The sequence below is a fragment of the Cyprinus carpio genome, chromosome B19, assembly GCF_018340385.1.
Source record: "Cyprinus carpio isolate SPL01 chromosome B19, ASM1834038v1, whole genome shotgun sequence".
In the NCBI taxonomy this organism is placed as follows: Eukaryota; Metazoa; Chordata; class Actinopteri; order Cypriniformes; family Cyprinidae; genus Cyprinus; species Cyprinus carpio.
Window position 1 is genome coordinate 22,550,216 of NC_056615.1, and position 22,560 is coordinate 22,572,775.

Sequence of the window (22,560 nt, forward strand, 5' to 3'; positions counted from 1 at the left end):
TCACTAACAAGCCCACAACTTGGAAACCCTAGGCCCAAAGAAAGTTTCTTATTTGTGATTACAACTTTGGTGGCATTCATGTGTGTTCAACTCGAAAAAAAAAAACTTTGCATTAAATGTGTGTGTGTATATATATATATATATATATATATATATATATATATATATATATATATATATATATATATATATATATATATATATATATATATATATATATATATAAATAAATATGTTTGTGTGTTAAAAGCAGAAACTTGTTTACATTTAATACAAAGCTTACATTTAATGCAAAGTATTTGGGGGTTAAAGTGGTAAGTACATTAATTCTTCAAAATGTGTCTTTGTGTTCCTTTGATAAATACTAATGAGCAAATGGACAAAATCTTTTCGGGAGCGATGAATTAAACTGCTGCAGGAGCTTCACACACAAATCTTTTCTCTAGAGAACAGAAAGCATCCGACCAGAAATCCGTCTCTCCGCCAGGATGTCCTAGACCAGCGCAGTCCTCACCGTCCGGATGGCCTTTAGTCCAGTTATCAGGCTCTCTGATTCCATTCTCTCGCTTAATCCAGAATCTGCAGAATGGAAAAAACACAAAGTACATCTGCTTCAAGTATTGGTTTTTCAATGCAAAGGTGGTATTTTAAACATTAGTGTAGATCTTACTCTACTGAATCATTAACTGGCTGTTTGTTCACCCAAACCCAGTGACCTTCAGTTTCCAGATCATTAAGACCAATCCAGTGGGTTACTTTAACGTTAGAAGTAACAAAATCCTGAAGGAGAACAAATTGAACAGTGTTACTATCATGCAACTAGAGAGATCTGATGTAATGTAGAAAAGGTTCAGAACAGAAAAATGTATAGTATTTAAAGTCAACATGAAATCACAACTGACCCTATGTTTTTGAGCCTTTTAATGCACATTCCAGGTCTTATTGTAAATGATTCCACTGACATCACATTACTGTACAGGTGCTGGTCATATAATTAGAATATCATCAAAAAGTTGATTTCTTTCACTAATTCCATTCAAAAAGTGAAACTTGTATATTATATTCATTCATTACACACAGACTGATATATTTCAAATGTTTATTTCTTTTAATTTTGATGATATCTCAGAAAATTAGAATATTACTTAAGACCAATACAAAGAAAGGATTTTTAGAAATCTTGGGCAACTGAAAAGTATGAATATGAAAAGTATGAGCATGTACAGCACTCAATACTTAGTTGGGGCTCCTTTTGCCTGAATTACTGCAGCAATGCGGCGTGGCATGGTGTCGATCAGTCTGTGGCACTGCTCAGGTGTTATGAGAGCCCAGGTTGCTCTGATAGTGGCCTTCAGATCTTCTGCATTCTTGGGTCTGGCATATCGCATCTTCCTCTTCACAATACCCCATAGATTTTCCATGGGGTTAAGGTCAGGTGAGTTTGCTGGCCAATTAAAAACAGGGATATCATGGTCTTAAACCAAGTACTGGTAGCTTTGGCACTGTGTGCAGGTGCCAAGTCCTGATGTAAAATGAAATCTGCATCTCCATAAAGTTGGTTAGCAGCAGGAAGCATGAAGTGCTCTAAAACTTGCTGGTATATGGCTGCGTTGACCTTGGACTTCAGAAAACACAGTAAACCAACACCAGCAGATGATATGGCACCCCAAACCATCACTGACTGTGGAAACTTTACACTGGACCTCAAGCAACATGGATTGTGTGCCTCTCCTCTCTTCCTCCAGACTCCGGGACCCTGATTTCCAAAGGAAATACAAAATTTACTTTCATCAGAGAACATAACCTTGGACCCCTCAGCAGAAGTCCAGTCCTTTTTGTCTTTAGCCCAGGCGAGATGCTTCTGACGCTGGCTGTTGTTCAAGAGTGGCTTGACACAAGGAATGCGACAGCTGAAACCCATGTCTTGTACATGTCTGTGTGTAGTGGTTCTTGAAGCACTGACTCCAGCTGCAGTCCACTCTTTGTGAATCTCCCCCACATTTTTGAATGGGTTTTGTTTCACAATCCTCTCCAGGGTGCAGTTATCCCGATTGCTTTTACACTTTTTTTCTACCACATCTTTTCCTTCCCTTCGCCTCTCTATTAATGTGCTTGGACACAGAGCTCTGTGAACAGCCAGCCTCTTTTGCAATGACCTTTTGTGTCTTGCCCTCCTTGTGCAAGGTGTCAATGGTCGTCTTTTGGACAACTGTGAAGTCAGCAGTCTTCCCCATGATTGTGTAGCCTACAGAACTAGACTGAGAAACCATTTAAAGGCCTTTGTAGGTGTTTTGAGTTAATTAGCTGATTAGAGTGTGGCACCAGGTGTCTTCAATATCGAACCTTTTCACAATATTCTAATTTTCTGAGATACTGAATTTGGGATTTTACTTAGTTGTCAGTTATAATCATCAAAATTAAAAGAAATAAACATTTGAAATATATCAGTCTTTGTGTAATGAATGAATATAATATACAAGTTTCACTTTTTGAATGGAATTAGTGAAATAAATAAACTTTTTGATGATATTCTAATTATATGACCAGCACCTGTACTATCAGTAAATAGTGCCTAATTAATCCTTAAGAAGGCACAAAGTTGCTCTCTAGAAACCTAAAAACAAGACACTTTCTCAACCAATCTGCTGAGTCCTTTCAAGAAGCAGCTGAAGACAGACTAAACCACAGCCACGAACAAATAAACTTCCAATAATTACTCCTATTTTTTTTAAAAAAAAAAGACAAGTTTCTGTTTAAAGTATCTGCTAAATAAATTCCAGATACACAAAATTAAGCCCCGACTTCATCTGGACCTATTTTACTCAAAAATGTCATGTTACAGAAGTAAAACGGGTTCGGTTTCAAGTTGACTTCACCAGTCTCAGTATGTTTAGCGTATTAATGTAGGCCTATAGAGAACATACATGTTATAATTATGATTTGTTTTGATGTGAGCACTATTTAACTGTAGAATATGAAATTGAATCTCAGAAGAATGTATGAACTGGTGAACACACCTGCTCTGCTTTGCTGTTTATGATCACTAGATGTCCTCCTAGACACACACAGTGATCTCGACTTTGTGTCCAATTCATCTTGAACTTAGAGAAGTAGTAACACTTTCCTCCAGAATGAATCCAGTGGACGGCACAAAGTGCACACCCTGTGCTGTCTTTAGTAAAAGAGGTAGAGATTAATCAGTTATTCATTATTTTAGACACATTTTCTCTTTATATTATCGAGTGATTGTATGTGTGTGTGTTTAAGGTTTTTTACACTTTGCACATGGCTCAGATCTTAAGACGTACAATTTAATCTGTTCAGCTTTCTAAGTGTCTCCTCATGCTGGTGCCGGAGCGCATCAAACTGTGCTTTGTAATCTGCATCCAAAACAAAGAAACAATGATGATGAGATGGTGTGCGGCGTTTGACAACGGACTGCACAAACAGGAATGAAAGTGTTGTGGTTGCTGTTTTCCCTCACCTGTGGCATTTTGGTCCTGATCAGACACAGGCACACTGAAGTCTGAATTAAAAAAAGCAAGAGCTGCAAAACAAATCAATAGAATCTCAAATATTTTAGATCAGAAGAAGTGCTTGGATTCTTTTTATGTAATAGAATCTCAAATATGTGTAGATATAATAGAAATGCTTATGTTTAGGCATGAGTTTAGAAGTAAAATGAGTTACGTGTAGCATGTGAAAGAAGTATGGCCAGAGTGCAAACACCTCCGAAAGCAAAGACCAAACAGACACTGAGAACTATCAGAAGAACTTTAATCCATTTATGCACAGTCACTTCTTTCTTGAGGGTCTTCTGACCTGTGATTAGAAGTTTATAATAATTATCTATACAAGTCAAATGCTTAAAAATAACTAGATACAGTATAGATATATATCTTTATGAGGAATATGGTGTAAATGTACATTTACATTTATTAATTTAGCATAATCCTAGGTATAATACAAGAACTTGACAAATATGTAAATAAATATTAGTCTGAGTTACAAACCTGCATGTTGGGTTTCCATGTTTTGTGGGAACATTACATATATAGATGTAATAATTTTGTACTGTAAAAACTGTATTTTCCATCCCTTTACCGCTTGCACAAAACTACTGGAATTTTTAGATTAAAAAAAAAATCATTCTATTTGAATAACAATCATTATACACCACATAAACCAAAAAACCACTAAAAAGGACATAGATTTTGGATAGTGCCATCTTTGTGGGGACATTTTGTCCCTATAACATAGAGTAGGCTATAACACGCACACCCCAAATTCTGTATAATTAGTAAAACCAGTTTAAACCAGAGAAAAGTATGAAGTATGATAAAGAATTAGTCTGAACTTAGTCACAGTTCTTGATACTTCCTTGAACGAAGGAAATGTCACATTCTTACTCAGAAGTTTTATTTCTTTAATAAAAGTTGTTTATAGTGCTGTTTGATGATTTTGATGTGAAGTTTTGTTACAGAATGAATGAATGAATGAGAACTGACAGTACTATAGAGATTAGATCTTTTGTTTTAATTTATTTGAAGTGTATTTTACAGTGTAAACGTATTTGTTGTGCTTCATTGTATGAATACTCATTAATGCTAATATTATTAATAATAAATGGTCTATCAGACATCATTAGGTTTTTGTTGATAAATTGTCTTACCTTTGTATCGGGAGCATTTGTTAATTGAAGCATTTGTTGAACATATGAGTTCAGAATTTGCATAGATTACATCCATTTCATTAAACTGGCAGAAGTCTGAGTGACTGACAGTTAAGGAAGTCAAACATACTATTTAAACAGACATCACAGGAAATAATCATTGGCCGATAGTAGAGCAGCAAATTCACACACACACACACACACACACACACACACACACACACACACACACACACACACACACACACACACACACACACACACACACACACACACACACACACACACACACACACACAGACACACACACACACACACACACACACAAATAGCCTAAATATAATAACATTTCCAAAAGGCAAAATGAAAGAAGTCCCATGACAATTATGCCTTAAAACACCCATTTCCTTATTTATTTGCTATGTGCACTTGACTTATTTCTTGCACTGGGCTTGTCTCTTCTATTAAAGTAGTTTTCTATTTAGTTTTGCCCCTCAGATTGCACAAAAACCTTAAAGGTGCAGTGTGCAATATTGACAGCTGACAGAGGTTGATAGGCTATATGGGCTGAATCACAAAGACAAAACAAAAACAGCCATTCCAACATGAACAGCATGCTTATATTTAGTGAGCATATATGCAATGTATTGAGTTCCTAAGCCACTGAGGGATTTATAAATGAGTAATAATTCTTTAAAATCATTCCTTAATGTAACTGGAAGCCAGTGTAATGACCTGAGGACTGGTGTGATATGTTTAGATTTTCTGGTCATAGTCAGAATCCTGGCAGCAGCGTTCTAAGCTGCAGCTATCTAAATGTTTTTTTTTTTTTTTTTTTTTTTTTGGAAAGGTTGGTCAGGAATCCATTACAATAGTCCACCCTGCTAGTGATAAAGGCATGAACAAGTTTCTCCAAGTCTTGACTGGAAACAAAACGTCTAATTCTTGCCATGTTTTTGAGATGATAGAATGCTGATTTAGTTAGTGCTTTAACATGAATACTGAAACTAGTGACAAGACAAGATGAGCGTTTGGGGTTAAAAAGTTAAAACATAATTTCTTTACGAATGAAGAAAGCTCAAGGTCATCTTGGATGACAAGTGGGTGAGTAGATTATCTGTAAATTTTTGTTCTGGAAGTGAACTACTCTGCACTGGTCAGTGTGAATGTAGATTTGGCAGTGACAAGATCAGCTGCGTGACAGCACGGAAACAGGTCACCACAATTCACATTATAGTTGTTATTGTGGTAGTCTTCATTGATGGCCTGATTTGCACATGTCAGAACAGTCATCTCAGCAACAGAAGAAACAGTTACTTAAACACTATAAGATGATCAATACTAATTATTGGCATAGTTTATTCAAAAATAAAAATTATGTCATTTACTCCCTCTCATGTTGTTTTAAACCTGTATGCTGTTTTGTTTTCCTGTGGAGCACAACATGACGTGATATATGCAATAGCCAATGAGAGCGAGCAAGCGTCACCTACTGGATGTTGCTTCTATAGCTGAAATTTGGCAGCCACAAAAAATGCCATGAAAGCAGAATACATCACCCATATTCACTGTGAAAAAGAACTCGCGCCAGGAGAGCCAGCTGACAACATTGATTGTTCTCCTTTTGTTTTTCTTCTCTAGTCACGTTTGATCTTGGGAATCTCCATGAGATTTCATGTCATTGTGAAATCGTTCCTACAATCAGCAAGTGTGTGGTCTCGCAGTCTGGACGAATTGTCTAGTGTGTGCATTCAGGGGATTATAAGGCTAAAAATCGGTTGAAACCGTCCATGTGTGTCTGTGGTCTCCCATGGTTTTAAAATGGGTTAAGATTTGAAAATCATTCTAGTGTGTGGCCAGCCTAAGTAGGTGACAAAGAACTGCTTAACATTATACCATTACATACTGCAACATCTAACACTACCTATAACAATAGTAATAATAGAGAAATTTGCTGTAATTCAGGGTAAATTTATTCATATCTATTTCAAATCATCTGTACATGACTATTACTTGTACAATAAATAATATATTTGCTTACCTGTCTATTAAAACACATGCGAGATTGGAGTTTCTGTCAAGTTTAAGTTTGTCACAAAGCTCTTTCTATCTCGAAAATGCCATGCTGATATTGATTTATTTCTCTGTTTGTCCCAAAGCGTGCTTGCCTCAGCTGATGTACGATGATGTATGACTGAACGACACAATAGTGGCATGCTGGATGCTGTATAACCACCACTTCTGCATTTGTCCACTTGTGATTCCATAGTTTGTACAAGCGGAAACCAAGGATAACAAGGATATTATAGGCGACGATGACATGGGACGAGCCATTATTTAAAATGGGAATTTCTCTGGAATTACAAATCCTTGGGAACTATTGGGATAATGTAAGTACACAACACAGTGTTTTTTCCCCCGGATATTTTATTACAAAAATCGTACACATTTTCCCTTTAAATAATGGAGATATGCAAATAATGTGCGGAGCAGGGGGTCCCCAGGACCAGGATTAAGAACCACTGGCTTATGGAAATATATCTTAGTACTGCATGTGGCCACAGTTCTGTTATGTTCTGTTAGCTTTATCTTACTGCACAGTGAATGACAAGCAAATCCTTATCAATATTCAAATAACAAAACTCCTGTCTCGTTCTGGAGCAACAAGTATGATTTCAGCATTGAAGTTGCCATGAGTATAAATTTCCAGTTTTTCACACTGATTCTGCTTGTGACTAATGTAATAAAGAGAGAATTAGGGTAGATTGTGTCAAAGAGGCTAAACCTACTATTAAAAACCTCTGCTTTCAAATGAAAAAGAAAGAGTGTCAAATGAATTTAACTTAACACAAAAGTTGTCAGGTGGCTCAACCTCAACTTGCAGGTTGCACTGCACCAATTAGGATTAAAAAAAATTGACTAATGTTGTTTCAAGTTGTTTCAGTATCTAGTGAAAAAAAGTGCTGATTTTATAGTTTTAAGCATTCTAATTAAAACATATTAGGTAAACAAATAGAAAATATTTTTTTACAGCAAATAAAATGTGCTTTATATATAAGCCACTCCAACAATTGATGTAAAATATATTAAAATACATACTAATTAAGATAAACTGAATAGCTGACTAATAAAAGTCTACTAAAAATATTGAATATTATCCCAGAAAATTAATTTTCTCATTACATTACTGGTTCTTATTTTTATTTCGCTTGTTTAACACTAAATATAATTATATCTTCAACCAAAACCTGTGAATGCATATAGGCTCACATCTATGAAGTATGACATTATCACATATGCCTTCTTTTTATCAATAAGGAATAATTGCTGTAAATCCTCAAATGGCCTCACTTCACTATACAGTATGTTACATCATGTTTTCTTTAGAAGATTGGAATTCATTACACACAGGGTTTCTTCCCAGCCTCCAATATGTAACACCAGTGTAATGGAGAAGTGTTTAAAGTTCACGAGCATTTATATTTAGTCATATATCAGCGTTTGCTTAAAACAAATTACTCCTTCATATTAGGTTATGAAAATTTAAAGGGGTCATATTATGCTTTTTAACTTTTTTAACTTTGGTTAGTCTGTAATGTTGCTGTTTGAGCATAAAAACGTGTATTTTCCGGGATTTGTGACATCACAAATACAGACGAATGGGATGAGATCTGGTTGAGCTGCACTAAAGAAGGCAATGAGTGTTATTAAAATGTTGGAGATACGCTAGCTTTCCCAAGGCAGACGAACTTAGAGTGGTTACAATCATCCGAGTTTAAATCGCACTCAAATTGATTTGATTTTGATGCAATATTTGTAAAAGAGCATAATACACTCAAAAAAATAATTTGTTAAATGAACGTGATTTAATCGTAGCACCCATTATGCATCTAATCAAATTAAGTAAACTTGGACTGCTTTGAATATGTTATATGAACACAATATACATTTGTAGATTAAACATGATTGAGATATGTCAATATAACATCATTGCAACTAATTGAATCAAAATGTCTGTATTGTGTTAGTCTAATCAAATTTATTCTTATTCACTCAATGTCAGTAAAGCACTTCAATTCAACAAAATTCTGCCTTGTTACATCAACTAGTTAATGTCTTGTTCATGTATGCTTTTGGTAGTTTAATGAATATCCATCTTGTTGTTTCAATTAGATTTGTTTTAGATGACAGCACCAAGAAGCAAGATATTACCAAAAATTCAGTAATTTACAAAAAAAAAAAAAAAAAAAAAAAAAAAAAAAAAAAAAAAACACAGAAAACATGCAAACAATTTTTTTTCTTCATTAGGCTTTAACAAGCACCAATAAAGTTTAAACCACTTTCTTCACTTTAAGTCTCCTATCCATTTGAGTGTTTGTAACACAAAGTATAAGAAACACTTAGCCAACAAAACCTAGGCTCTTGAGAAAACAGATCCCCAAATAATGCTTGTAGGACTTCTGTATGTAAACTTCTTAAAAATTAAGCCATTTTAACACCACCCTTTTCGGGAATTTGTAAAGTGACAAAAAAGTGACAAAGTGAGGTGACATACAGCCAAGTATGATGACCCATACTCAGAATTCATGCTCTGCATTTAACACATCCAAAGTGCACACACAGCAGTGAAAACACTGTGAACACACACCCAGAGCAGTGGGCAGCCATTTATGGTGCGGTGCCTGGGGAAAAGTAAACCTTGGCCTGACACACACAAAAAAACAACAACATTCTAACATAAACATGAATGAACATAAGATAAAACAAACAATTGTGAGTGTAACGATTTGAGCTGTAAAATAATAATAATAATAATAAAGAGATGCAATACTATAAAAAAATGCAGCAGCTTGCTGTGATGATATCACATGAAAATTTTGATAATTCTAAATTACCAGTGTAGCCATGTTGCATTACATCTGAAAATAAGAAAATCACTCACAGAAAATATTTGTAAGTGTGTAACAACTGCTTCTACTTGCTCCAGCACCCTGTTTAAAGGAACTGTGCCATGAATAACAGTTGTCTAAAAAGAGTTTCTATCTAACTACAGATGTGCATCTACCTGAAGTACACCAGTCCTGTTCAAGCTCAATTGCTCCAGTAGCATGTTTTGAAGGAACTGTGGCAAAAAAAAAAAAAATTGTCCATATACATAAGGAACTCCAAGTGCATTTTGTTTAACTTTTCTGTCTTTTTCAAGCTTACTTACTCCAAAAGCTTGTTTTTTTTAAGAGCTGTGCCTTGGATGACAACCTCTGTCCATTTAGATTTAGGAAGATTAAAGGTTAAAGAAAGCCTTTTCAACTCAAACTGTTGTAGTTGTCAACAGAAAGTCATCTCTGTTCCACATGAACAGGTCTGATGCAATGATCTGCATGATGATGGTTTCAAGTAAGTTTGTGTAATATATGTTTTTTAATGTGTGTTAATCTGTTGTGGACTTACTCTGATTGGGTGATTGTTTCTTTTGGATAAAAGAATTTAACTCCTATAAATTAATGTGATGACTTGAGTTAAGCTTGTCAGCTGTTGCTAATTTGTTAACGAGTAATCCAATATGGAGATGTGTTTGTGTGTGATGTGTGTTGAATACCCTAAAGAAGACTCTTAGGTCAAAACTCGTCAGTATTGTTAAAGCATTAAAGTCTCCTTTATCACAGGTAGTGCTGGAATCCTTTTTTACATTCTTGCACACAGTGTATTTCCATGCACCTTGTGAAGTGGAAAAGTTGCTCCAGATCCCACCTCATCATTTGATGCAATGATCTGCCATGGAATCTGGTGGGGGATAAGATGTTTTGGGTTACATTTTTGGACAGAGCTCTTTGTTATGGTCATTGTAAGACAGAACAGGACCAGGTTCTCGTGTGATCAGTTCTTTCATCTTCTCTGAAATGCTTTCATCTGAGTCTTGTTCCAAACAAACTCATTGCTCTGTTTGGGGTGATGTTGTCCAAAGTCAGCAGTGGGTAATGTGGCCTCTGGATTGCCTTATTTAAGTCTCTGGGATCCAAGCATACCCTGAGCTTTCGAGAGTGTCCTAGCCGCTTTGTTGTACTGCGGTGACATTATTTTTTTTAGTGCGCATGTGTTAATGACGTAACACATGTCTTAATAATATTAATAATTATTCATTACATTTATATAGCACTTTTCTAAGCACTCAAAGCACTCTACATTGTGAGGGAGTATCTCCTCGTCCACCATCAGTGTGTAGCATCCGCCTGGATGATGCGACGGCAGACTTAGTGTCCAGGACGCCCACCAGACACCAGCTTTATGGTGGAGAGGAGACAGAGTGATGAAGCCAATCAGTGAATATGTGGATTGTTAGGAGGCCATGATGGTCAGAGGCCAATGGGTGAATTTGTCCAGGATGCTGAGGTTACACCTCTACTCTTTTCGAAAGACATCCTGGTATTTTTAATGACCACAGAGAGTCAGGACCTCAGTTTTACATCTCGTCTGAAGGACGGTGCTTTTTTCCATCCAGGTACTGACCAGGCTCAACCTTGCTTAGCTTCAGTGGGCAACCGGTCTTGGGCTGCAGGGCGATATGGCTGCTGGCTTAAAATGCATACGCAGTGACTTGGTTAAGTCATGCATGCTTAACTGCACATGCGCATTTTACTAGCTTTTGCAAAATAACTTTTTTACATTTTATTACTTTAGCTTCCATGATTTTGACCATTTTCATGAGCATCAGACCTGGATCATGGAGCAATGGAAGATGGTTGCCTGGTCTGATGTATCACAGGACACCCTTCCTGCAACTTCCAACGTAGTGTCAAGGATTATGGCATCTGAGACTTCTCCTTTTGTTCTTTGGTGAAGACACTCCAGTTTATGTTGCCTGATTTAGATAAAATAGAGAACAATCAATATTAATAACAAGGTTTGAAGAAAGACATTTACACTGTGCACAGTCTTAAAGGGGACCTATTATGCAAAAATCACATTTATTAGGTATTTGAACACAGTTGTGTGGCTGCAGTTTCTCAGAACAAGCTATTCCAGATTTCTCCCTATTTACATGTCATCGTAGAGAGAAATCCCGCCCATTTGTGACGCTCTCTGCCCTATTAGCATAGACAAAGCCCTGAGTGAGAAGCAGCAGTCTGCCATTACTGTTTTCTTGCTCCAGTTGCTTATCAGCGCCAAAGAGGCATTACAAGTGTTGTGTTTTGGGATGCACACTCCCTCCATCTGAGCCACTGAGGACACTGTGGTTAAAAGGATACTCCATCCCAAAATGAAAATTTTGTCATTAATCACTTAGCCCCATGTCGTTCCTAACCTGTAAAAGCTTTTTCATCGCTTACAAAAAGTGTTCCCGTCGCTTCATATAACCCAGATTGCACGTCTGATGGCAGATGGAGTATTCTGACGACGACTTTCATTCCTTTTATGGACCTTGACACTGTTATTTATTTGGCAGTCTATGGGACAGTCACAGGCCTCCCGGTTTTCATCCAAAATATCTTAAATTGTGTTTCGAAGATGAACAAATCTTTTACGGGTTTGGAACAACATGGGGGTAAGTGATTAATGACAAAATTTTCAAGTATCCCCTTAAATTTCATTTTCGAATGAAATGTCCCGGAAAAATCGGTAACGTCCTATATGTGTGTGCCAATCATTTTACACTGGACTGCCTCACAAATGAGGTTCAGTTCAATGCTGGATTTTTGCAAATGTTGAACATTTGGGCATGAACGTCAGCCCCAGACAAAATAAGTCATGTGTCATATTCTGTTTTCCAAATTGAACTTCTGAAAGAGCTTCTTGGCACTCTGTAAGGCTACTGTTGCTAAAGCTACCATTGTCTCTGCCTGTTTTCACTGATGCTGCCTTTGTGTGCTACCAGAATGATCATAAATAGGAATGTGGTAGTTAAAAATTTAATATGAAAGCAGTATGAAGTTGAACACTCTAAAAGTGGAAACTTTAACAAGCTGTAAAAAATGAGCCGTGGGGTATTTTGAGCTAAAACTTCCACTTCATACACACTCATGGGGACATCAGGGGCATAATAGGTCAACTTTAAAGCAAATTTTAAAATAATGTTATGCATTATGTCTTGCTTTTTGTAAGAAATGCTACTTTAAACAGCACCTGACATAGGAAATTTTATACAAGGAAAAGCTTTTAAATAAATTATAGGAATATATTTGCCAAAGATATGTTTGAGTATTATTTGCTTTGTCTGGAAAATACCTAAGAGACTTACTTTATTTATGAAGAAAATAAACAAACAGTATGTGATGTATAAATATATAAACAACTGGTAAAATAACTGTTTACGATGTAGTATATGAACAAAAAAAAATGTGTGAAAGAAAATATCACATGTATCACCCATATGGTATACTGTTTGCATTTACAGCCGGTGGGTTCAGTGACTTAATAATACCTGCTTTTTCCATGCTGTCATGCTGTCTCCTCTTCCTGTCGTGGCTGTATCACCACCTCGGGTGTGCATTATTTTCTAATAATTTAATGGCCCATCGTCAATTATTCCTTTGGCTACTTTTAATATTAATTAATTATCTGTCTAATAATGTCTAAAAGTATAATAATTATTTGTCTACTAAGCTCTAAAAATATATGCAATATTTTACTAATAGATATTTATATACAAATAATAAAAAAACTAATTTATACATACCCTTTAGCAGTACCCCCATGCATGATGCAATATTGCCCATTTTTTGTCATTGCAAAAGTGCCCTTTCAGTCCGATTGTGCACCCCCCACATCATTGCATTCCCATATCATTTTACCTTTCAATACCAGACAATCCTGTATTTTACGGGACAGGTGGCAAACCTAAAGTTATCAGGCATAACATCACCAAACCAGTGGATTCTATGATCTTCTTGAGTTCTTCAAGCCATCTCACTCAGGTTATTTTCATAAGAATAAGGTTTTGACTGTTCAAATATTCTCTTTTGTTAGACAACAGGTTAAATGCTTCTCATTACAAGATGTATTTTTTTTTTTCTCAAATGCACATTATGGGTGACTCAAACTCCCAGTGTTTTCAGAGATGGAGCAGCATTTACTGTGAACCGCGTAGTGCATATAACAAATTCCAGCCTTTGCATTTTGGTTTTATTTTTATTAACAATGCAGCCCTAAATCAACATACACTTATAACTGGTAGTTCCTGTTGTGCTGGGCTAGACCCTCTTCTGAAGTACGCTCAACTGATGTTATTAGTGAATTTGGTCATTAAATATTCTCTTTGTTTGGTAACAGATTTGTAAACAGGCTCACACACATTTAGCGCTACTAAATTCTTTCATTGCACAGACCAATTTTATCCCACTGTACAGCCCTGTGAGGTAAGCGGTAATCTAAAACAGCCAGCAGTGCAGACTGATTTTAATCATGGATCTCTAATACTTGGAGAACAAATTAAAAGTTATTAAACATATTTTATTTGGGAAATTAAATATGTTCCATCATCAAAAAGATGAGGGGCTTTTGTCAAAACATCAGGGGCTTAAGCCCCCAAAGACCCCTGCCACCCAAAATTAGTATATTTGACAATTTGAAGATTAATACATGAAATATGCTTTTATGTTTGTCTTCATTTCATTATGCATTATTGGCTTCAAGTCCAGTCACTCACTACATTGTTTGGCATCCATCTCTTTACATGATTCATCCTGGCCATAGTCATGTTCAGTGTTTATGCCCAGAAGAGAACTTTCATTGAGAATATTTGTACAGTTAGCAAACAGCTGTATGTTTGGCCAAAATGTACTCAGGATTTGATGTAACTGTTCCAGGGATATTGATGGGATTCCTATCTGGTTGTTCTTCTTGTTTTTTTTTCCACCTTTAGCATGACGCTCATCTCGACTTGAGCCTGGAACATTCTTCTCATCTACATTTTCGGCCCAGTGAGCTTGAGAGACCCATGAGTTTCTGTTATAGCAGCAAAATGCTGTCCACATGTAAGAGGGAATGTTCACTCTGTCATTCATTGTATCGGTGCCAGGTACAGCTCCTGTCAGCACATAGGCTGAGGTTCTATTGTTATCTTCTTTGTGACGGCAGTGTTTATTCATTAAGTCCCTAACCTTGTTTTCCATGTCACACCAGCTGCCAGAATTAAAGCTTTTCTTCTGTGGCACAGCATTAGTTAATGTAAATGTAGATTTTTTAGTGTTATTGTTATTTGCATGACTGGAAGGAAATAGGTGACCACGATCAACTTGTTTATTTTTGGTGTCACTGCTGCAGTAGTCCCTGTTGCTTGCCTGATGTACAAATGGCACCTTCATGTCAGCACCAGATGGTTCAAGCTACAGAACAAATAAATGAAAAGAAATTACATGAACAAGACAATAAATATGTCAAGTAGAATCAGCAACAGGAAAACAAAGTTAAAATGATAGTAGTAAGTTACTCTAAAACACATTTGGGGAAAAAAGAAACTGTCAAACCAATATGAAAAATATCACCTGACGTTCAATCTTCCATCTTTCTCCCGGTCTCCTTTCTCCTACCCCGGTGTACTCATAAGCTGAGAAAACAGGAATCCTATTTGCTGTGTCATACAATGTTGCAAATGTGTAATTACTCATATATTTTTGACAGATCAAGATGTAGGTTTCATTTGTTGAGGTTGAATTCTCCAGTATGCCAGGAATCATTGGTGGCATTTCATTTAAGAAAAACTGATGGCATTTCCTGAACGAATCTACGACTTCATTCATGATGAATGGAAAGCCCAACACCAGCAGCACAGAGACGATACCTGAGATATATAGCCGCATCTTCACCAGTGCTTACACGGCACTGAATCACAAACCAGAAATGTGAACACAATTCACGCAATCACCAAGGCAGAACTTCTTGTCAAAAGAAATTCTCTCTTTATATAGACCAGTTATCTGTCCCCTGAGTTACTTCTGCTTGTAAAATTGATAAGCTTAAAAAGGTCAAGATTATTCACTGGTTCAGAAGTATTGGATGCTAATTCAAAACTAGCTCAAACTCTTTAATTTAGATTTACATATCATTCACTCATATGAATTTATTAACTTGGAAATATAATTTGAAATGTGACCAGTTAAGCTCTATGCAAATTAACAAGCTGTATGAACTATATTTGCAAAGTGAATAACATAATCAAGCCAACATCACATGCCATTGAAATATATTAAAATTACCATCTTGTTCTGGAGGAGTAACTGCAAAGTCAGCCAGCATTAAGCTGCCTAAGCTGACAGGAACAGAAGTATGTAGTTATGCTTCTTCTTACTTGTTTATTCTGATAATTAAGCTGACCAACAAGAAGAGGCTATTACCTAAAAAAGATAACAACTTTACCATAAACTTACTCACATCTGTGATTTAAAACATGCAGTGAGCTGGATTTTTTGTTCAGTAACAAAAATGTATGTAAAATAAATTTTTTGCATGTATTGAAAAAACCCTAAATATGAAACAGAAATGTCATACAACTGAATAAATGTTATCAAAATGTTAAAACAAGCGTTTTGTCTGCATGCTCTAAATTTTATGTCATTTATTACAATCATATTACAGCCACAGTGGTTTTCCAATCTTTCCCATTACAATTTTAGGAAGGAAATTTTTTTTTTATTTTATTCAGAAAGAGTTTGAAGAGGGTTATTGTCAAGAAAGGAGGATTCATTAATTCATGAATATAAGAGTTCAAACTTTTTCTGAAAAGTACCTCAATCAAGGATATGGCTTTTCAAAATACTATGTGTGTATTTGAGTTTATGCATCATAGCCTTAAACATTTAATTAAATATCATCTTTTAGTTTAAAGGGTTGAACACTAATGCAGTTAAAAGTGTAAGAAGTCAACTGACTTCAATAGCTTAAATAGGCCCCATGAATAGTATGTTTGAAAGAATGTTCCAAACTGACAATAAATTACATAGGGGAAAAAAAAATTGCATGTTGTTATGGTCATCTGTGTTTGCTTTAGCTGGATTTTGGGTTTACTTTGTTTCTAGACCAGTTTCCTTTGTCTCTGTTAATTTGTTATTATTGTTAATGGTTCAATTACTGTCTGTATAATAATTTTTTATTATGTTTGTGTTGTTGTTGGCTCTGTCTACTGGAAGCCTCTGTCACCAGAACAAATTCCATGTGCAAACATCCTTGGCAATAAAGCTCTTTCTGAATTCTGAAAAGTTGTGCTTCTAAAGAAAACAAACAGGATGCACTTTTTTTTGCCTCAGTCTCTTGCAGTGCACCACAAAAATGAACCGAAACTCAGCATGGCTTGCCTCACAGACATGGGAAATATAAATATAGAAAGCTTGAAATGTCTACTTTAAAACAATTCAAATCGAAAACAGAAATTATCTCATTATGTAATCTGTATTAAAGGTGATTTTCTCTCTATGGCTCATCATGGTTTATGGTAATTACTACTTCTAGAGGACTAAAAAAATCTTTAGTTGGGGACAGCTCTAGTTTTAATCCAGTCCTCTTTTCTTCTATAGTTCTTCCAGCAGCGCTGAAGGCATGCTCGATACTACTGCTGCTGGCGGGGACACCAAACACTGTTCTTGACAGCCGTGGTAGCATGGTCTCATGTTGTTTCCACCAGCATAGCACATATTTTCTATCATTTTAATTGATGGATGTCTAAAATATAAAAAGAAGGATAAGCCTAAAACAGGCCCGATGCCCAGGCCACACGTGAGCAAGCTATGATGTGAAAATTGTCCCGAAGCCTGGCCCTAGGGGCGTAAATAAGTTGAGTCTCATCGAGCTCAGGCTGAAATGCAGGGCTAAGCAGCAGCCCCAGGCTGTTTAATATAGCTGCATTTAGCGCTCATATGTGACAATGTTTACTTTTGCTTCATACAATTTTAATTAATCAGTGTATAGGTATACAGTTCTTAGCTGTGTATCTTCTGTCATGTCATATTATCATATTTATCATCTTTATTTTTTTTTTTCTCACACCACACATTTTTGTGCATATCCATGCAAACCCGATCATGCCTTGCAATGTTATGGCCTACTAAACATTGAGATCAACCATGTTCATTCTGGAGTAGCTGCAGTTCTTTCAAACCAAACTATGCACAGAATCTCCCACACCCACAACTGGCAAAACCCACATTTTCTCCTCTGGCTGTAAGCTGGATTGACTTTGCAATTAGTCCCTGACAAAGCAGCAGGAATTCCATTAATTCTGAATGGCATGTGATATACATATTGTACATTTCAATAAGGCTCATTCGTAACTGTGCTCATACAAAGATATATTTTCATAAGCCAATATGAGTGTGAATTTTTACTGTGCACACACTGATAGAAAAAAAAAAGAAAACTGAAGACGAATGTAAATGTACATTGCTAGCACTTATCTCACTCTGAACATCTGAACAGCCAGTGGGTAATCTAGACATTTTTGTAAGCTTATCAACTGGACAAACCGTATTAACTCAGAAGACAGATAACTGGTCTATATAGAGTGAGAATTTCTTTCTGCTCTGTGAATAGCATTCACCTTTTCTGCTTGTGATTCACATCAGTGTGAGCGCTGGTGAAGATGCAGCTGTATATCTTGGGCATCGTCTGCATGCTGTTGGTATTGGATTTTCCAATCATCGGGACTGAAGTTGTTGATTCATTCAATAATTGCAGTGAGGTCTTCTTCAAAAAACAGCCTCCCAGCTTTCTGAATGGTTCATGCTTAACGGGTGAAGAGAGTTACAAAATGATCTGTCAAGTGTATAAGAACCATTGCAGATTTGCAACACTTTATGACACAAGACATAAGATCCCTGTTTTCTCTGCTTACAAATACAAAGGGACAACAGATTTTAACCTTCCAGACAACCCGCCAGCAATGGTTGAACCTCAGGTAATATTTTTGTGGCTTATTTGTTTGTTTCATATGCTCACAATGTTTCAGAAATGTGTTGATTTATCTCTCTTTAAGTGTATTCAGTTGTTTCACTCATTATTTCTCTTTTCTGTTATGTGCTCTTTAGCTTGATCCTTCAAATGATGAGATGGGATTGGAATATGAAAATCAAGCGAGTACAAGAGACTTTAATAAAAGCCATTATGTTTACTTGTTTCCCAGCTCTCGTGCTGCTGATATAGACACTGCTGAATCTACATTCACACTTACTAATAGTGTAACACTGAATATTACAACTAATATAAGCATTTGGAATGAAATAGAAAATGAACATAAAACGTTCATGGATCAGCACTGCCGTGACATAGACAACACTCGGAGAGTCTTGGCCTATGTGTTTACAGGAGCTCTACTTGACAGGACAAATAACAACACTAAACATGTAAAAGCTCTGTCACACTTGTGGACTGCTATTTGCTGTCATCACATTGAAACAAATCAATGGGTCTTAAAATATGAAGAGGTCAAAAATGAAGATAACAATCTGAGGAGATCTACTGAAGGATTATTCCAGAATGAAAATTTTAATGCAAGCATACAGCTGCTTTTCAATGAATGTAACACATTAAAAAAATCTGTTTTTGCAAGAATTAGGGACTGCTTGGTGGATTTCTGGAACAGATTTCTTGGCTACTTGCGTAATTTAAGGGGTGTTAGGGGCTAACATGCTACAGTTTGTTTGCTTAACCCTATTTACTTCCAACGAATGTGTCAAATTATAACTCCAATTGCTTTGTATTGTATGACCAAAAAATACATGTAATATGCTCATATTGCCTTGGGAAAATTAACCTGTGACATAAACACTGCTATTGGATTTATCTGTTTCTTTTTCTGTGTAAATGTGCAGAAATGTATATGCAAACATTATGAATAATAATGATATCACCTTGTAAATGCGAAGCACTTCAAATATAGTCCAGTAATCATCTTTCTCCATTGACAGCCAGCTCAAAAGAGTCATGTGCAATTGTTTTACACAAAACATAAACTAGAAATAAAGCAGATTTTTGCCAGTGACCAGGGATCCAGTGGACTTCTGTTTTCCCTTTTATCTGCCTTTGATATAACAGTTCAGAACAGTCACTAGTGAAAGGGCCTGTATGCCCCTGACATATTGCCTTAGCTAAACTTTAGCTAACTTATTACATGGTAGCTCATGAGTCATGGATGTTAGGAGACAAATTAACTATATTTGCCTTTAGTCTTTCGCATAATTAGCTGCAAATTCAAGGCACAGGTAGCTTAGTCTTTTGTTCATCACCACTCAGCTCCACACAAAGACAAACACAACTGGAAAGGAGGGAGGGCTTCACTCTGAGGCCCTCTGCCTGTCTGTAATGTGCATGTGCCGATCTACACACACACATGCACACATATATACATATATTTATTTCTAAAAAAAAAAAAAAAACTCCCCCAAAACAAGGGCACTTTCTCTTGAGGAAGAAAAAGGGTAGGTGCTCAAGCCCCCTTTGATGTCTATGTGTGCACGTGCCTGGCAGGCACTGAATATAAAAGCACAAAAACTGCCAATCTGGGACATATATCTATAATGGAAAAACACTCTGCAGTGGTTGCACCACATGATATTTTAAAATTCAGTCAAAATTTACAAGCATAGAATTGGCCATCTAAACAAAACAAGCACCTTACCACAAAAGATCACTGTGAAATGTATAATAAAATAAATACTTGTAGAAATAACTTAATATTCATTGATTTTTTTTTTTTTTTTTTTTTTTTTTTTTGAGTTCATTCCACATGATATCCAAATGTGGTAACTACATACCGGCCATTAAAAAGTTTTCAAATTTGAAAGATAGTTACAAACATGCTTGATGCTTGATATTTTTTCTTTTTCTTTCTGTCCATCTCTTAAGAATTTTTATATTATATTGCTTTTTCTGTTATCTATTAATCCATAAGTAGTTTATTATTGAAAGGTATTTTGTGTTTTGTACATACTGTTTTTTACTGTTTATTTTGTATGTACTGTAATCTCTGTTGTTTATTATTGCAATAAAAAAAAAAATTATTAAAAAAATTGTTATATGATGCAACGTCTTATCTTTGAATGAATTTCAGCATAAAAGTCCCAAAATGTTAGATATAATATTTGATATTTTGACACTTTGAATAACAGAAAAATTACAAATAACAAATAATGAATGTTTTTTGAAAAGTTTAAGCAAATAAGTACATACATGGGAGAGGTAAATTTATTTTTGGAAATGACTCATTGTAGTCCACACTAATATGAGCTTACGCACCTCTGTTTTTTGAGTGAATATTGCCAAAATTATCCACACATAATGCTTTTTCAGTAAAAAACTAAGCATAAGTCAACTATTCAACCATAAGCTTAAATCAGTGAGACTTACAGTAGAGTTTGTACCGACTGGTCTGAATAATTGACTGCTTCACAGTGCTGTCCTCCCTATCTTGCCTGTCAGCATATTTTCAGTTCCCTTTTTGCTCCACACTGTTTTATTTTACTGAATGAGGAAACATATGTGTGCCATGAGAACAGTGTCAACTGTGTGTGTATTTATGCTGTAGGAAGTAACGATGCTAAAAATTTTGTAATGCTTTCGAATAATGGTCTGTCATTAATAGGTAACTATGCAGGAAGTAATGCAGGACCAATGCCTAATACTGCAGTAACACTTCAGCTACTACTATTAACTAATATGAAACAAGATCAAATAATCAGTGAGTAATAGTAAATTTAGGACTGAGATTACATTAATGTTGTGATTAGTAACTCATTGGTAATATTTAATAATTTGACTTAATATTATTAAAATAGTTCTTAATTAGCTTAATCTCATGTGTACAACTCAAATGTACTGTAATACTAGTTTTATTCTATTTTGTTCTATTCTATTCTATTCTATTCTATTCTATTTTTTAAAGTGTGTAATCAGAGTTGTGTATCTGCAAAAATATATTGTGATCTTTCAAGCTTGTGCAACAATATTGTGTCTTTGTAAAAATCGTTGTCAGCAGAAGTTTCTTTAAGGATGCACTTTAACCAGTTTTATATGTTACATTCACAGTAGAAAATGTCAAGCTTAGAAAATGTCTAAAGATATTTGAGTCTTATTTAATGGCAATACATTTTGAAGCAATTCTTCCCTAAAGTTCAGTTCCTAATGATAATAATACAGCTTATATATATGTAATCTATACATGCACCACTGAGGAAAAAACACTAACCTTGTTAAAGGAAAAATCACTAAGCTTGTTAAAGGAAAAATCACTAAGCTTGTAATTAGTTTCTTGTTATTAGCCACTAACTTCACTATCGTCAGACAAACACAAGACACAAATAGAGATTATCACATTTTATAATCTGATGAAACCTTTTTAAGTGATTTTATCTTAGTAAAACTCTCAAAAAAGTAAGTAGTAAGTAGTTTTTGCAGTAGATGTGGAAGTTGTAATCTTGGTCATTTTTAGTTTGAGTCTATGTGTTCTGTGGGGTTTAGTTTTCAAAATATTTGGCTGATGGACCAAGTTATTTTCTTATATGTGATCTCGTAAGTGCATGAGATGTATTTGTTGACAGAGTTCTGGTTTGTTTCCTTTGGGTCATTTTGGACATCCTGTGGTTTTCTGGAGCTGTCCGTGGTGCTGCTGTTTAACTGATGGACTCAAGATCCTGCTTCTGATGTTAAAAATCTTTGGTATAAGTAATACATCTCTTATGCTCACAAAAAGTTGTGAAATATTGTTCAAATTTAAAATAGCTGCTTTGTATTTGGTGATGCAACACTAAATTTTCAGCAGCCATTACTCCAGTCATCAGAGTAACATAATCCTTCAGAAATTATTCTATGTTGATTTTCTGCTCAACAAACATTTATTATTATTATCATCCATGTAAAACAGTACCTAAAAATATAATATATTCATTATGTGCGATACTGTACCAAGCAGC

The 22,560-nt window shown here is 35.5% G+C and overlaps 3 protein-coding genes across 3 annotated transcripts; 1 reads left to right on the forward strand and 2 right to left on the reverse strand.

Annotated features, from left to right (window-relative positions):
• Positions 1-243: 243 nt before the first annotated feature.
• LOC109067145 (C-type lectin domain family 4 member E-like) lies at positions 244-4,826 on the reverse strand. The gene is made up of 7 exons (XM_042745315.1): positions 4,673-4,826; positions 3,691-3,822; positions 3,485-3,526; positions 3,309-3,380; positions 3,018-3,172; positions 671-780; positions 244-579 (listed from the first exon to the last, which is right to left on the reverse strand). The coding sequence occupies exons 1-7, from the start codon at positions 4,746-4,748 to the stop codon at positions 405-407; spliced, it is 762 nt and encodes a 253-aa protein (XP_042601249.1). The 5' UTR covers positions 4,749-4,826; the 3' UTR covers positions 244-404.
• A 9,269-nt stretch (positions 4,827-14,095) lies between these two features.
• Positions 14,096-15,325, reverse strand: LOC109085657 (endonuclease domain-containing 1 protein-like). Its single transcript, XM_019100177.2, has 2 exons — positions 15,151-15,325; positions 14,096-14,991 (listed from the first exon to the last, which is right to left on the reverse strand). Exons 1-2 carry the CDS (start codon positions 15,271-15,273, stop codon positions 14,305-14,307), a joined length of 810 nt encoding a protein of 269 aa, XP_018955722.2. The 5' UTR covers positions 15,274-15,325; the 3' UTR covers positions 14,096-14,304.
• A 2,875-nt stretch (positions 15,326-18,200) lies between these two features.
• LOC109045353 (endonuclease domain-containing 1 protein-like) lies at positions 18,201-19,621 on the forward strand. Its single transcript, XM_019063211.2, has 2 exons — positions 18,201-18,551; positions 18,682-19,621. Exons 1-2 carry the CDS (start codon positions 18,237-18,239, stop codon positions 19,276-19,278), a joined length of 912 nt encoding a protein of 303 aa, XP_018918756.1. The 5' UTR covers positions 18,201-18,236; the 3' UTR covers positions 19,279-19,621.
• The last annotated feature ends 2,939 nt before the right edge of the window (positions 19,622-22,560 follow it).

Coding starts and splice junctions, on each gene's coding strand:
- LOC109067145 (XM_042745315.1), bottom strand. CDS start 4,748: ATGGATGTAATCTATGCAAATTCTGAACTCATATGTTCAACAAATGCT. Junction 781..3,017: donor TAAACAGCAAAGCAGAGCAG/GTGTGTTCACCA, acceptor GTTCTCCTTCAG/GATTTTGTTACTTCTAACGT. Junction 580..670: donor CCAGTTAATGATTCAGTAGA/GTAAGATCTACA, acceptor TCCATTCTGCAG/ATTCTGGATTAAGCGAGAGA.
- LOC109085657 (XM_019100177.2), bottom strand. CDS start 15,273: ATGAGTAATTACACATTTGCAACATTGTATGACACAGCAAATAGGATT. Junction 14,992..15,150: donor GATGGAAGATTGAACGTCAG/GTGATATTTTTC, acceptor TTTGTTCTGTAG/CTTGAACCATCTGGTGCTGA.
- LOC109045353 (XM_019063211.2), top strand. CDS start 18,237: ATGCAGCTGTATATCTTGGGCATCGTCTGCATGCTGTTGGTATTGGAT. Junction 18,552..18,681: donor CAGCAATGGTTGAACCTCAG/GTAATATTTTTG, acceptor TGTGCTCTTTAG/CTTGATCCTTCAAATGATGA.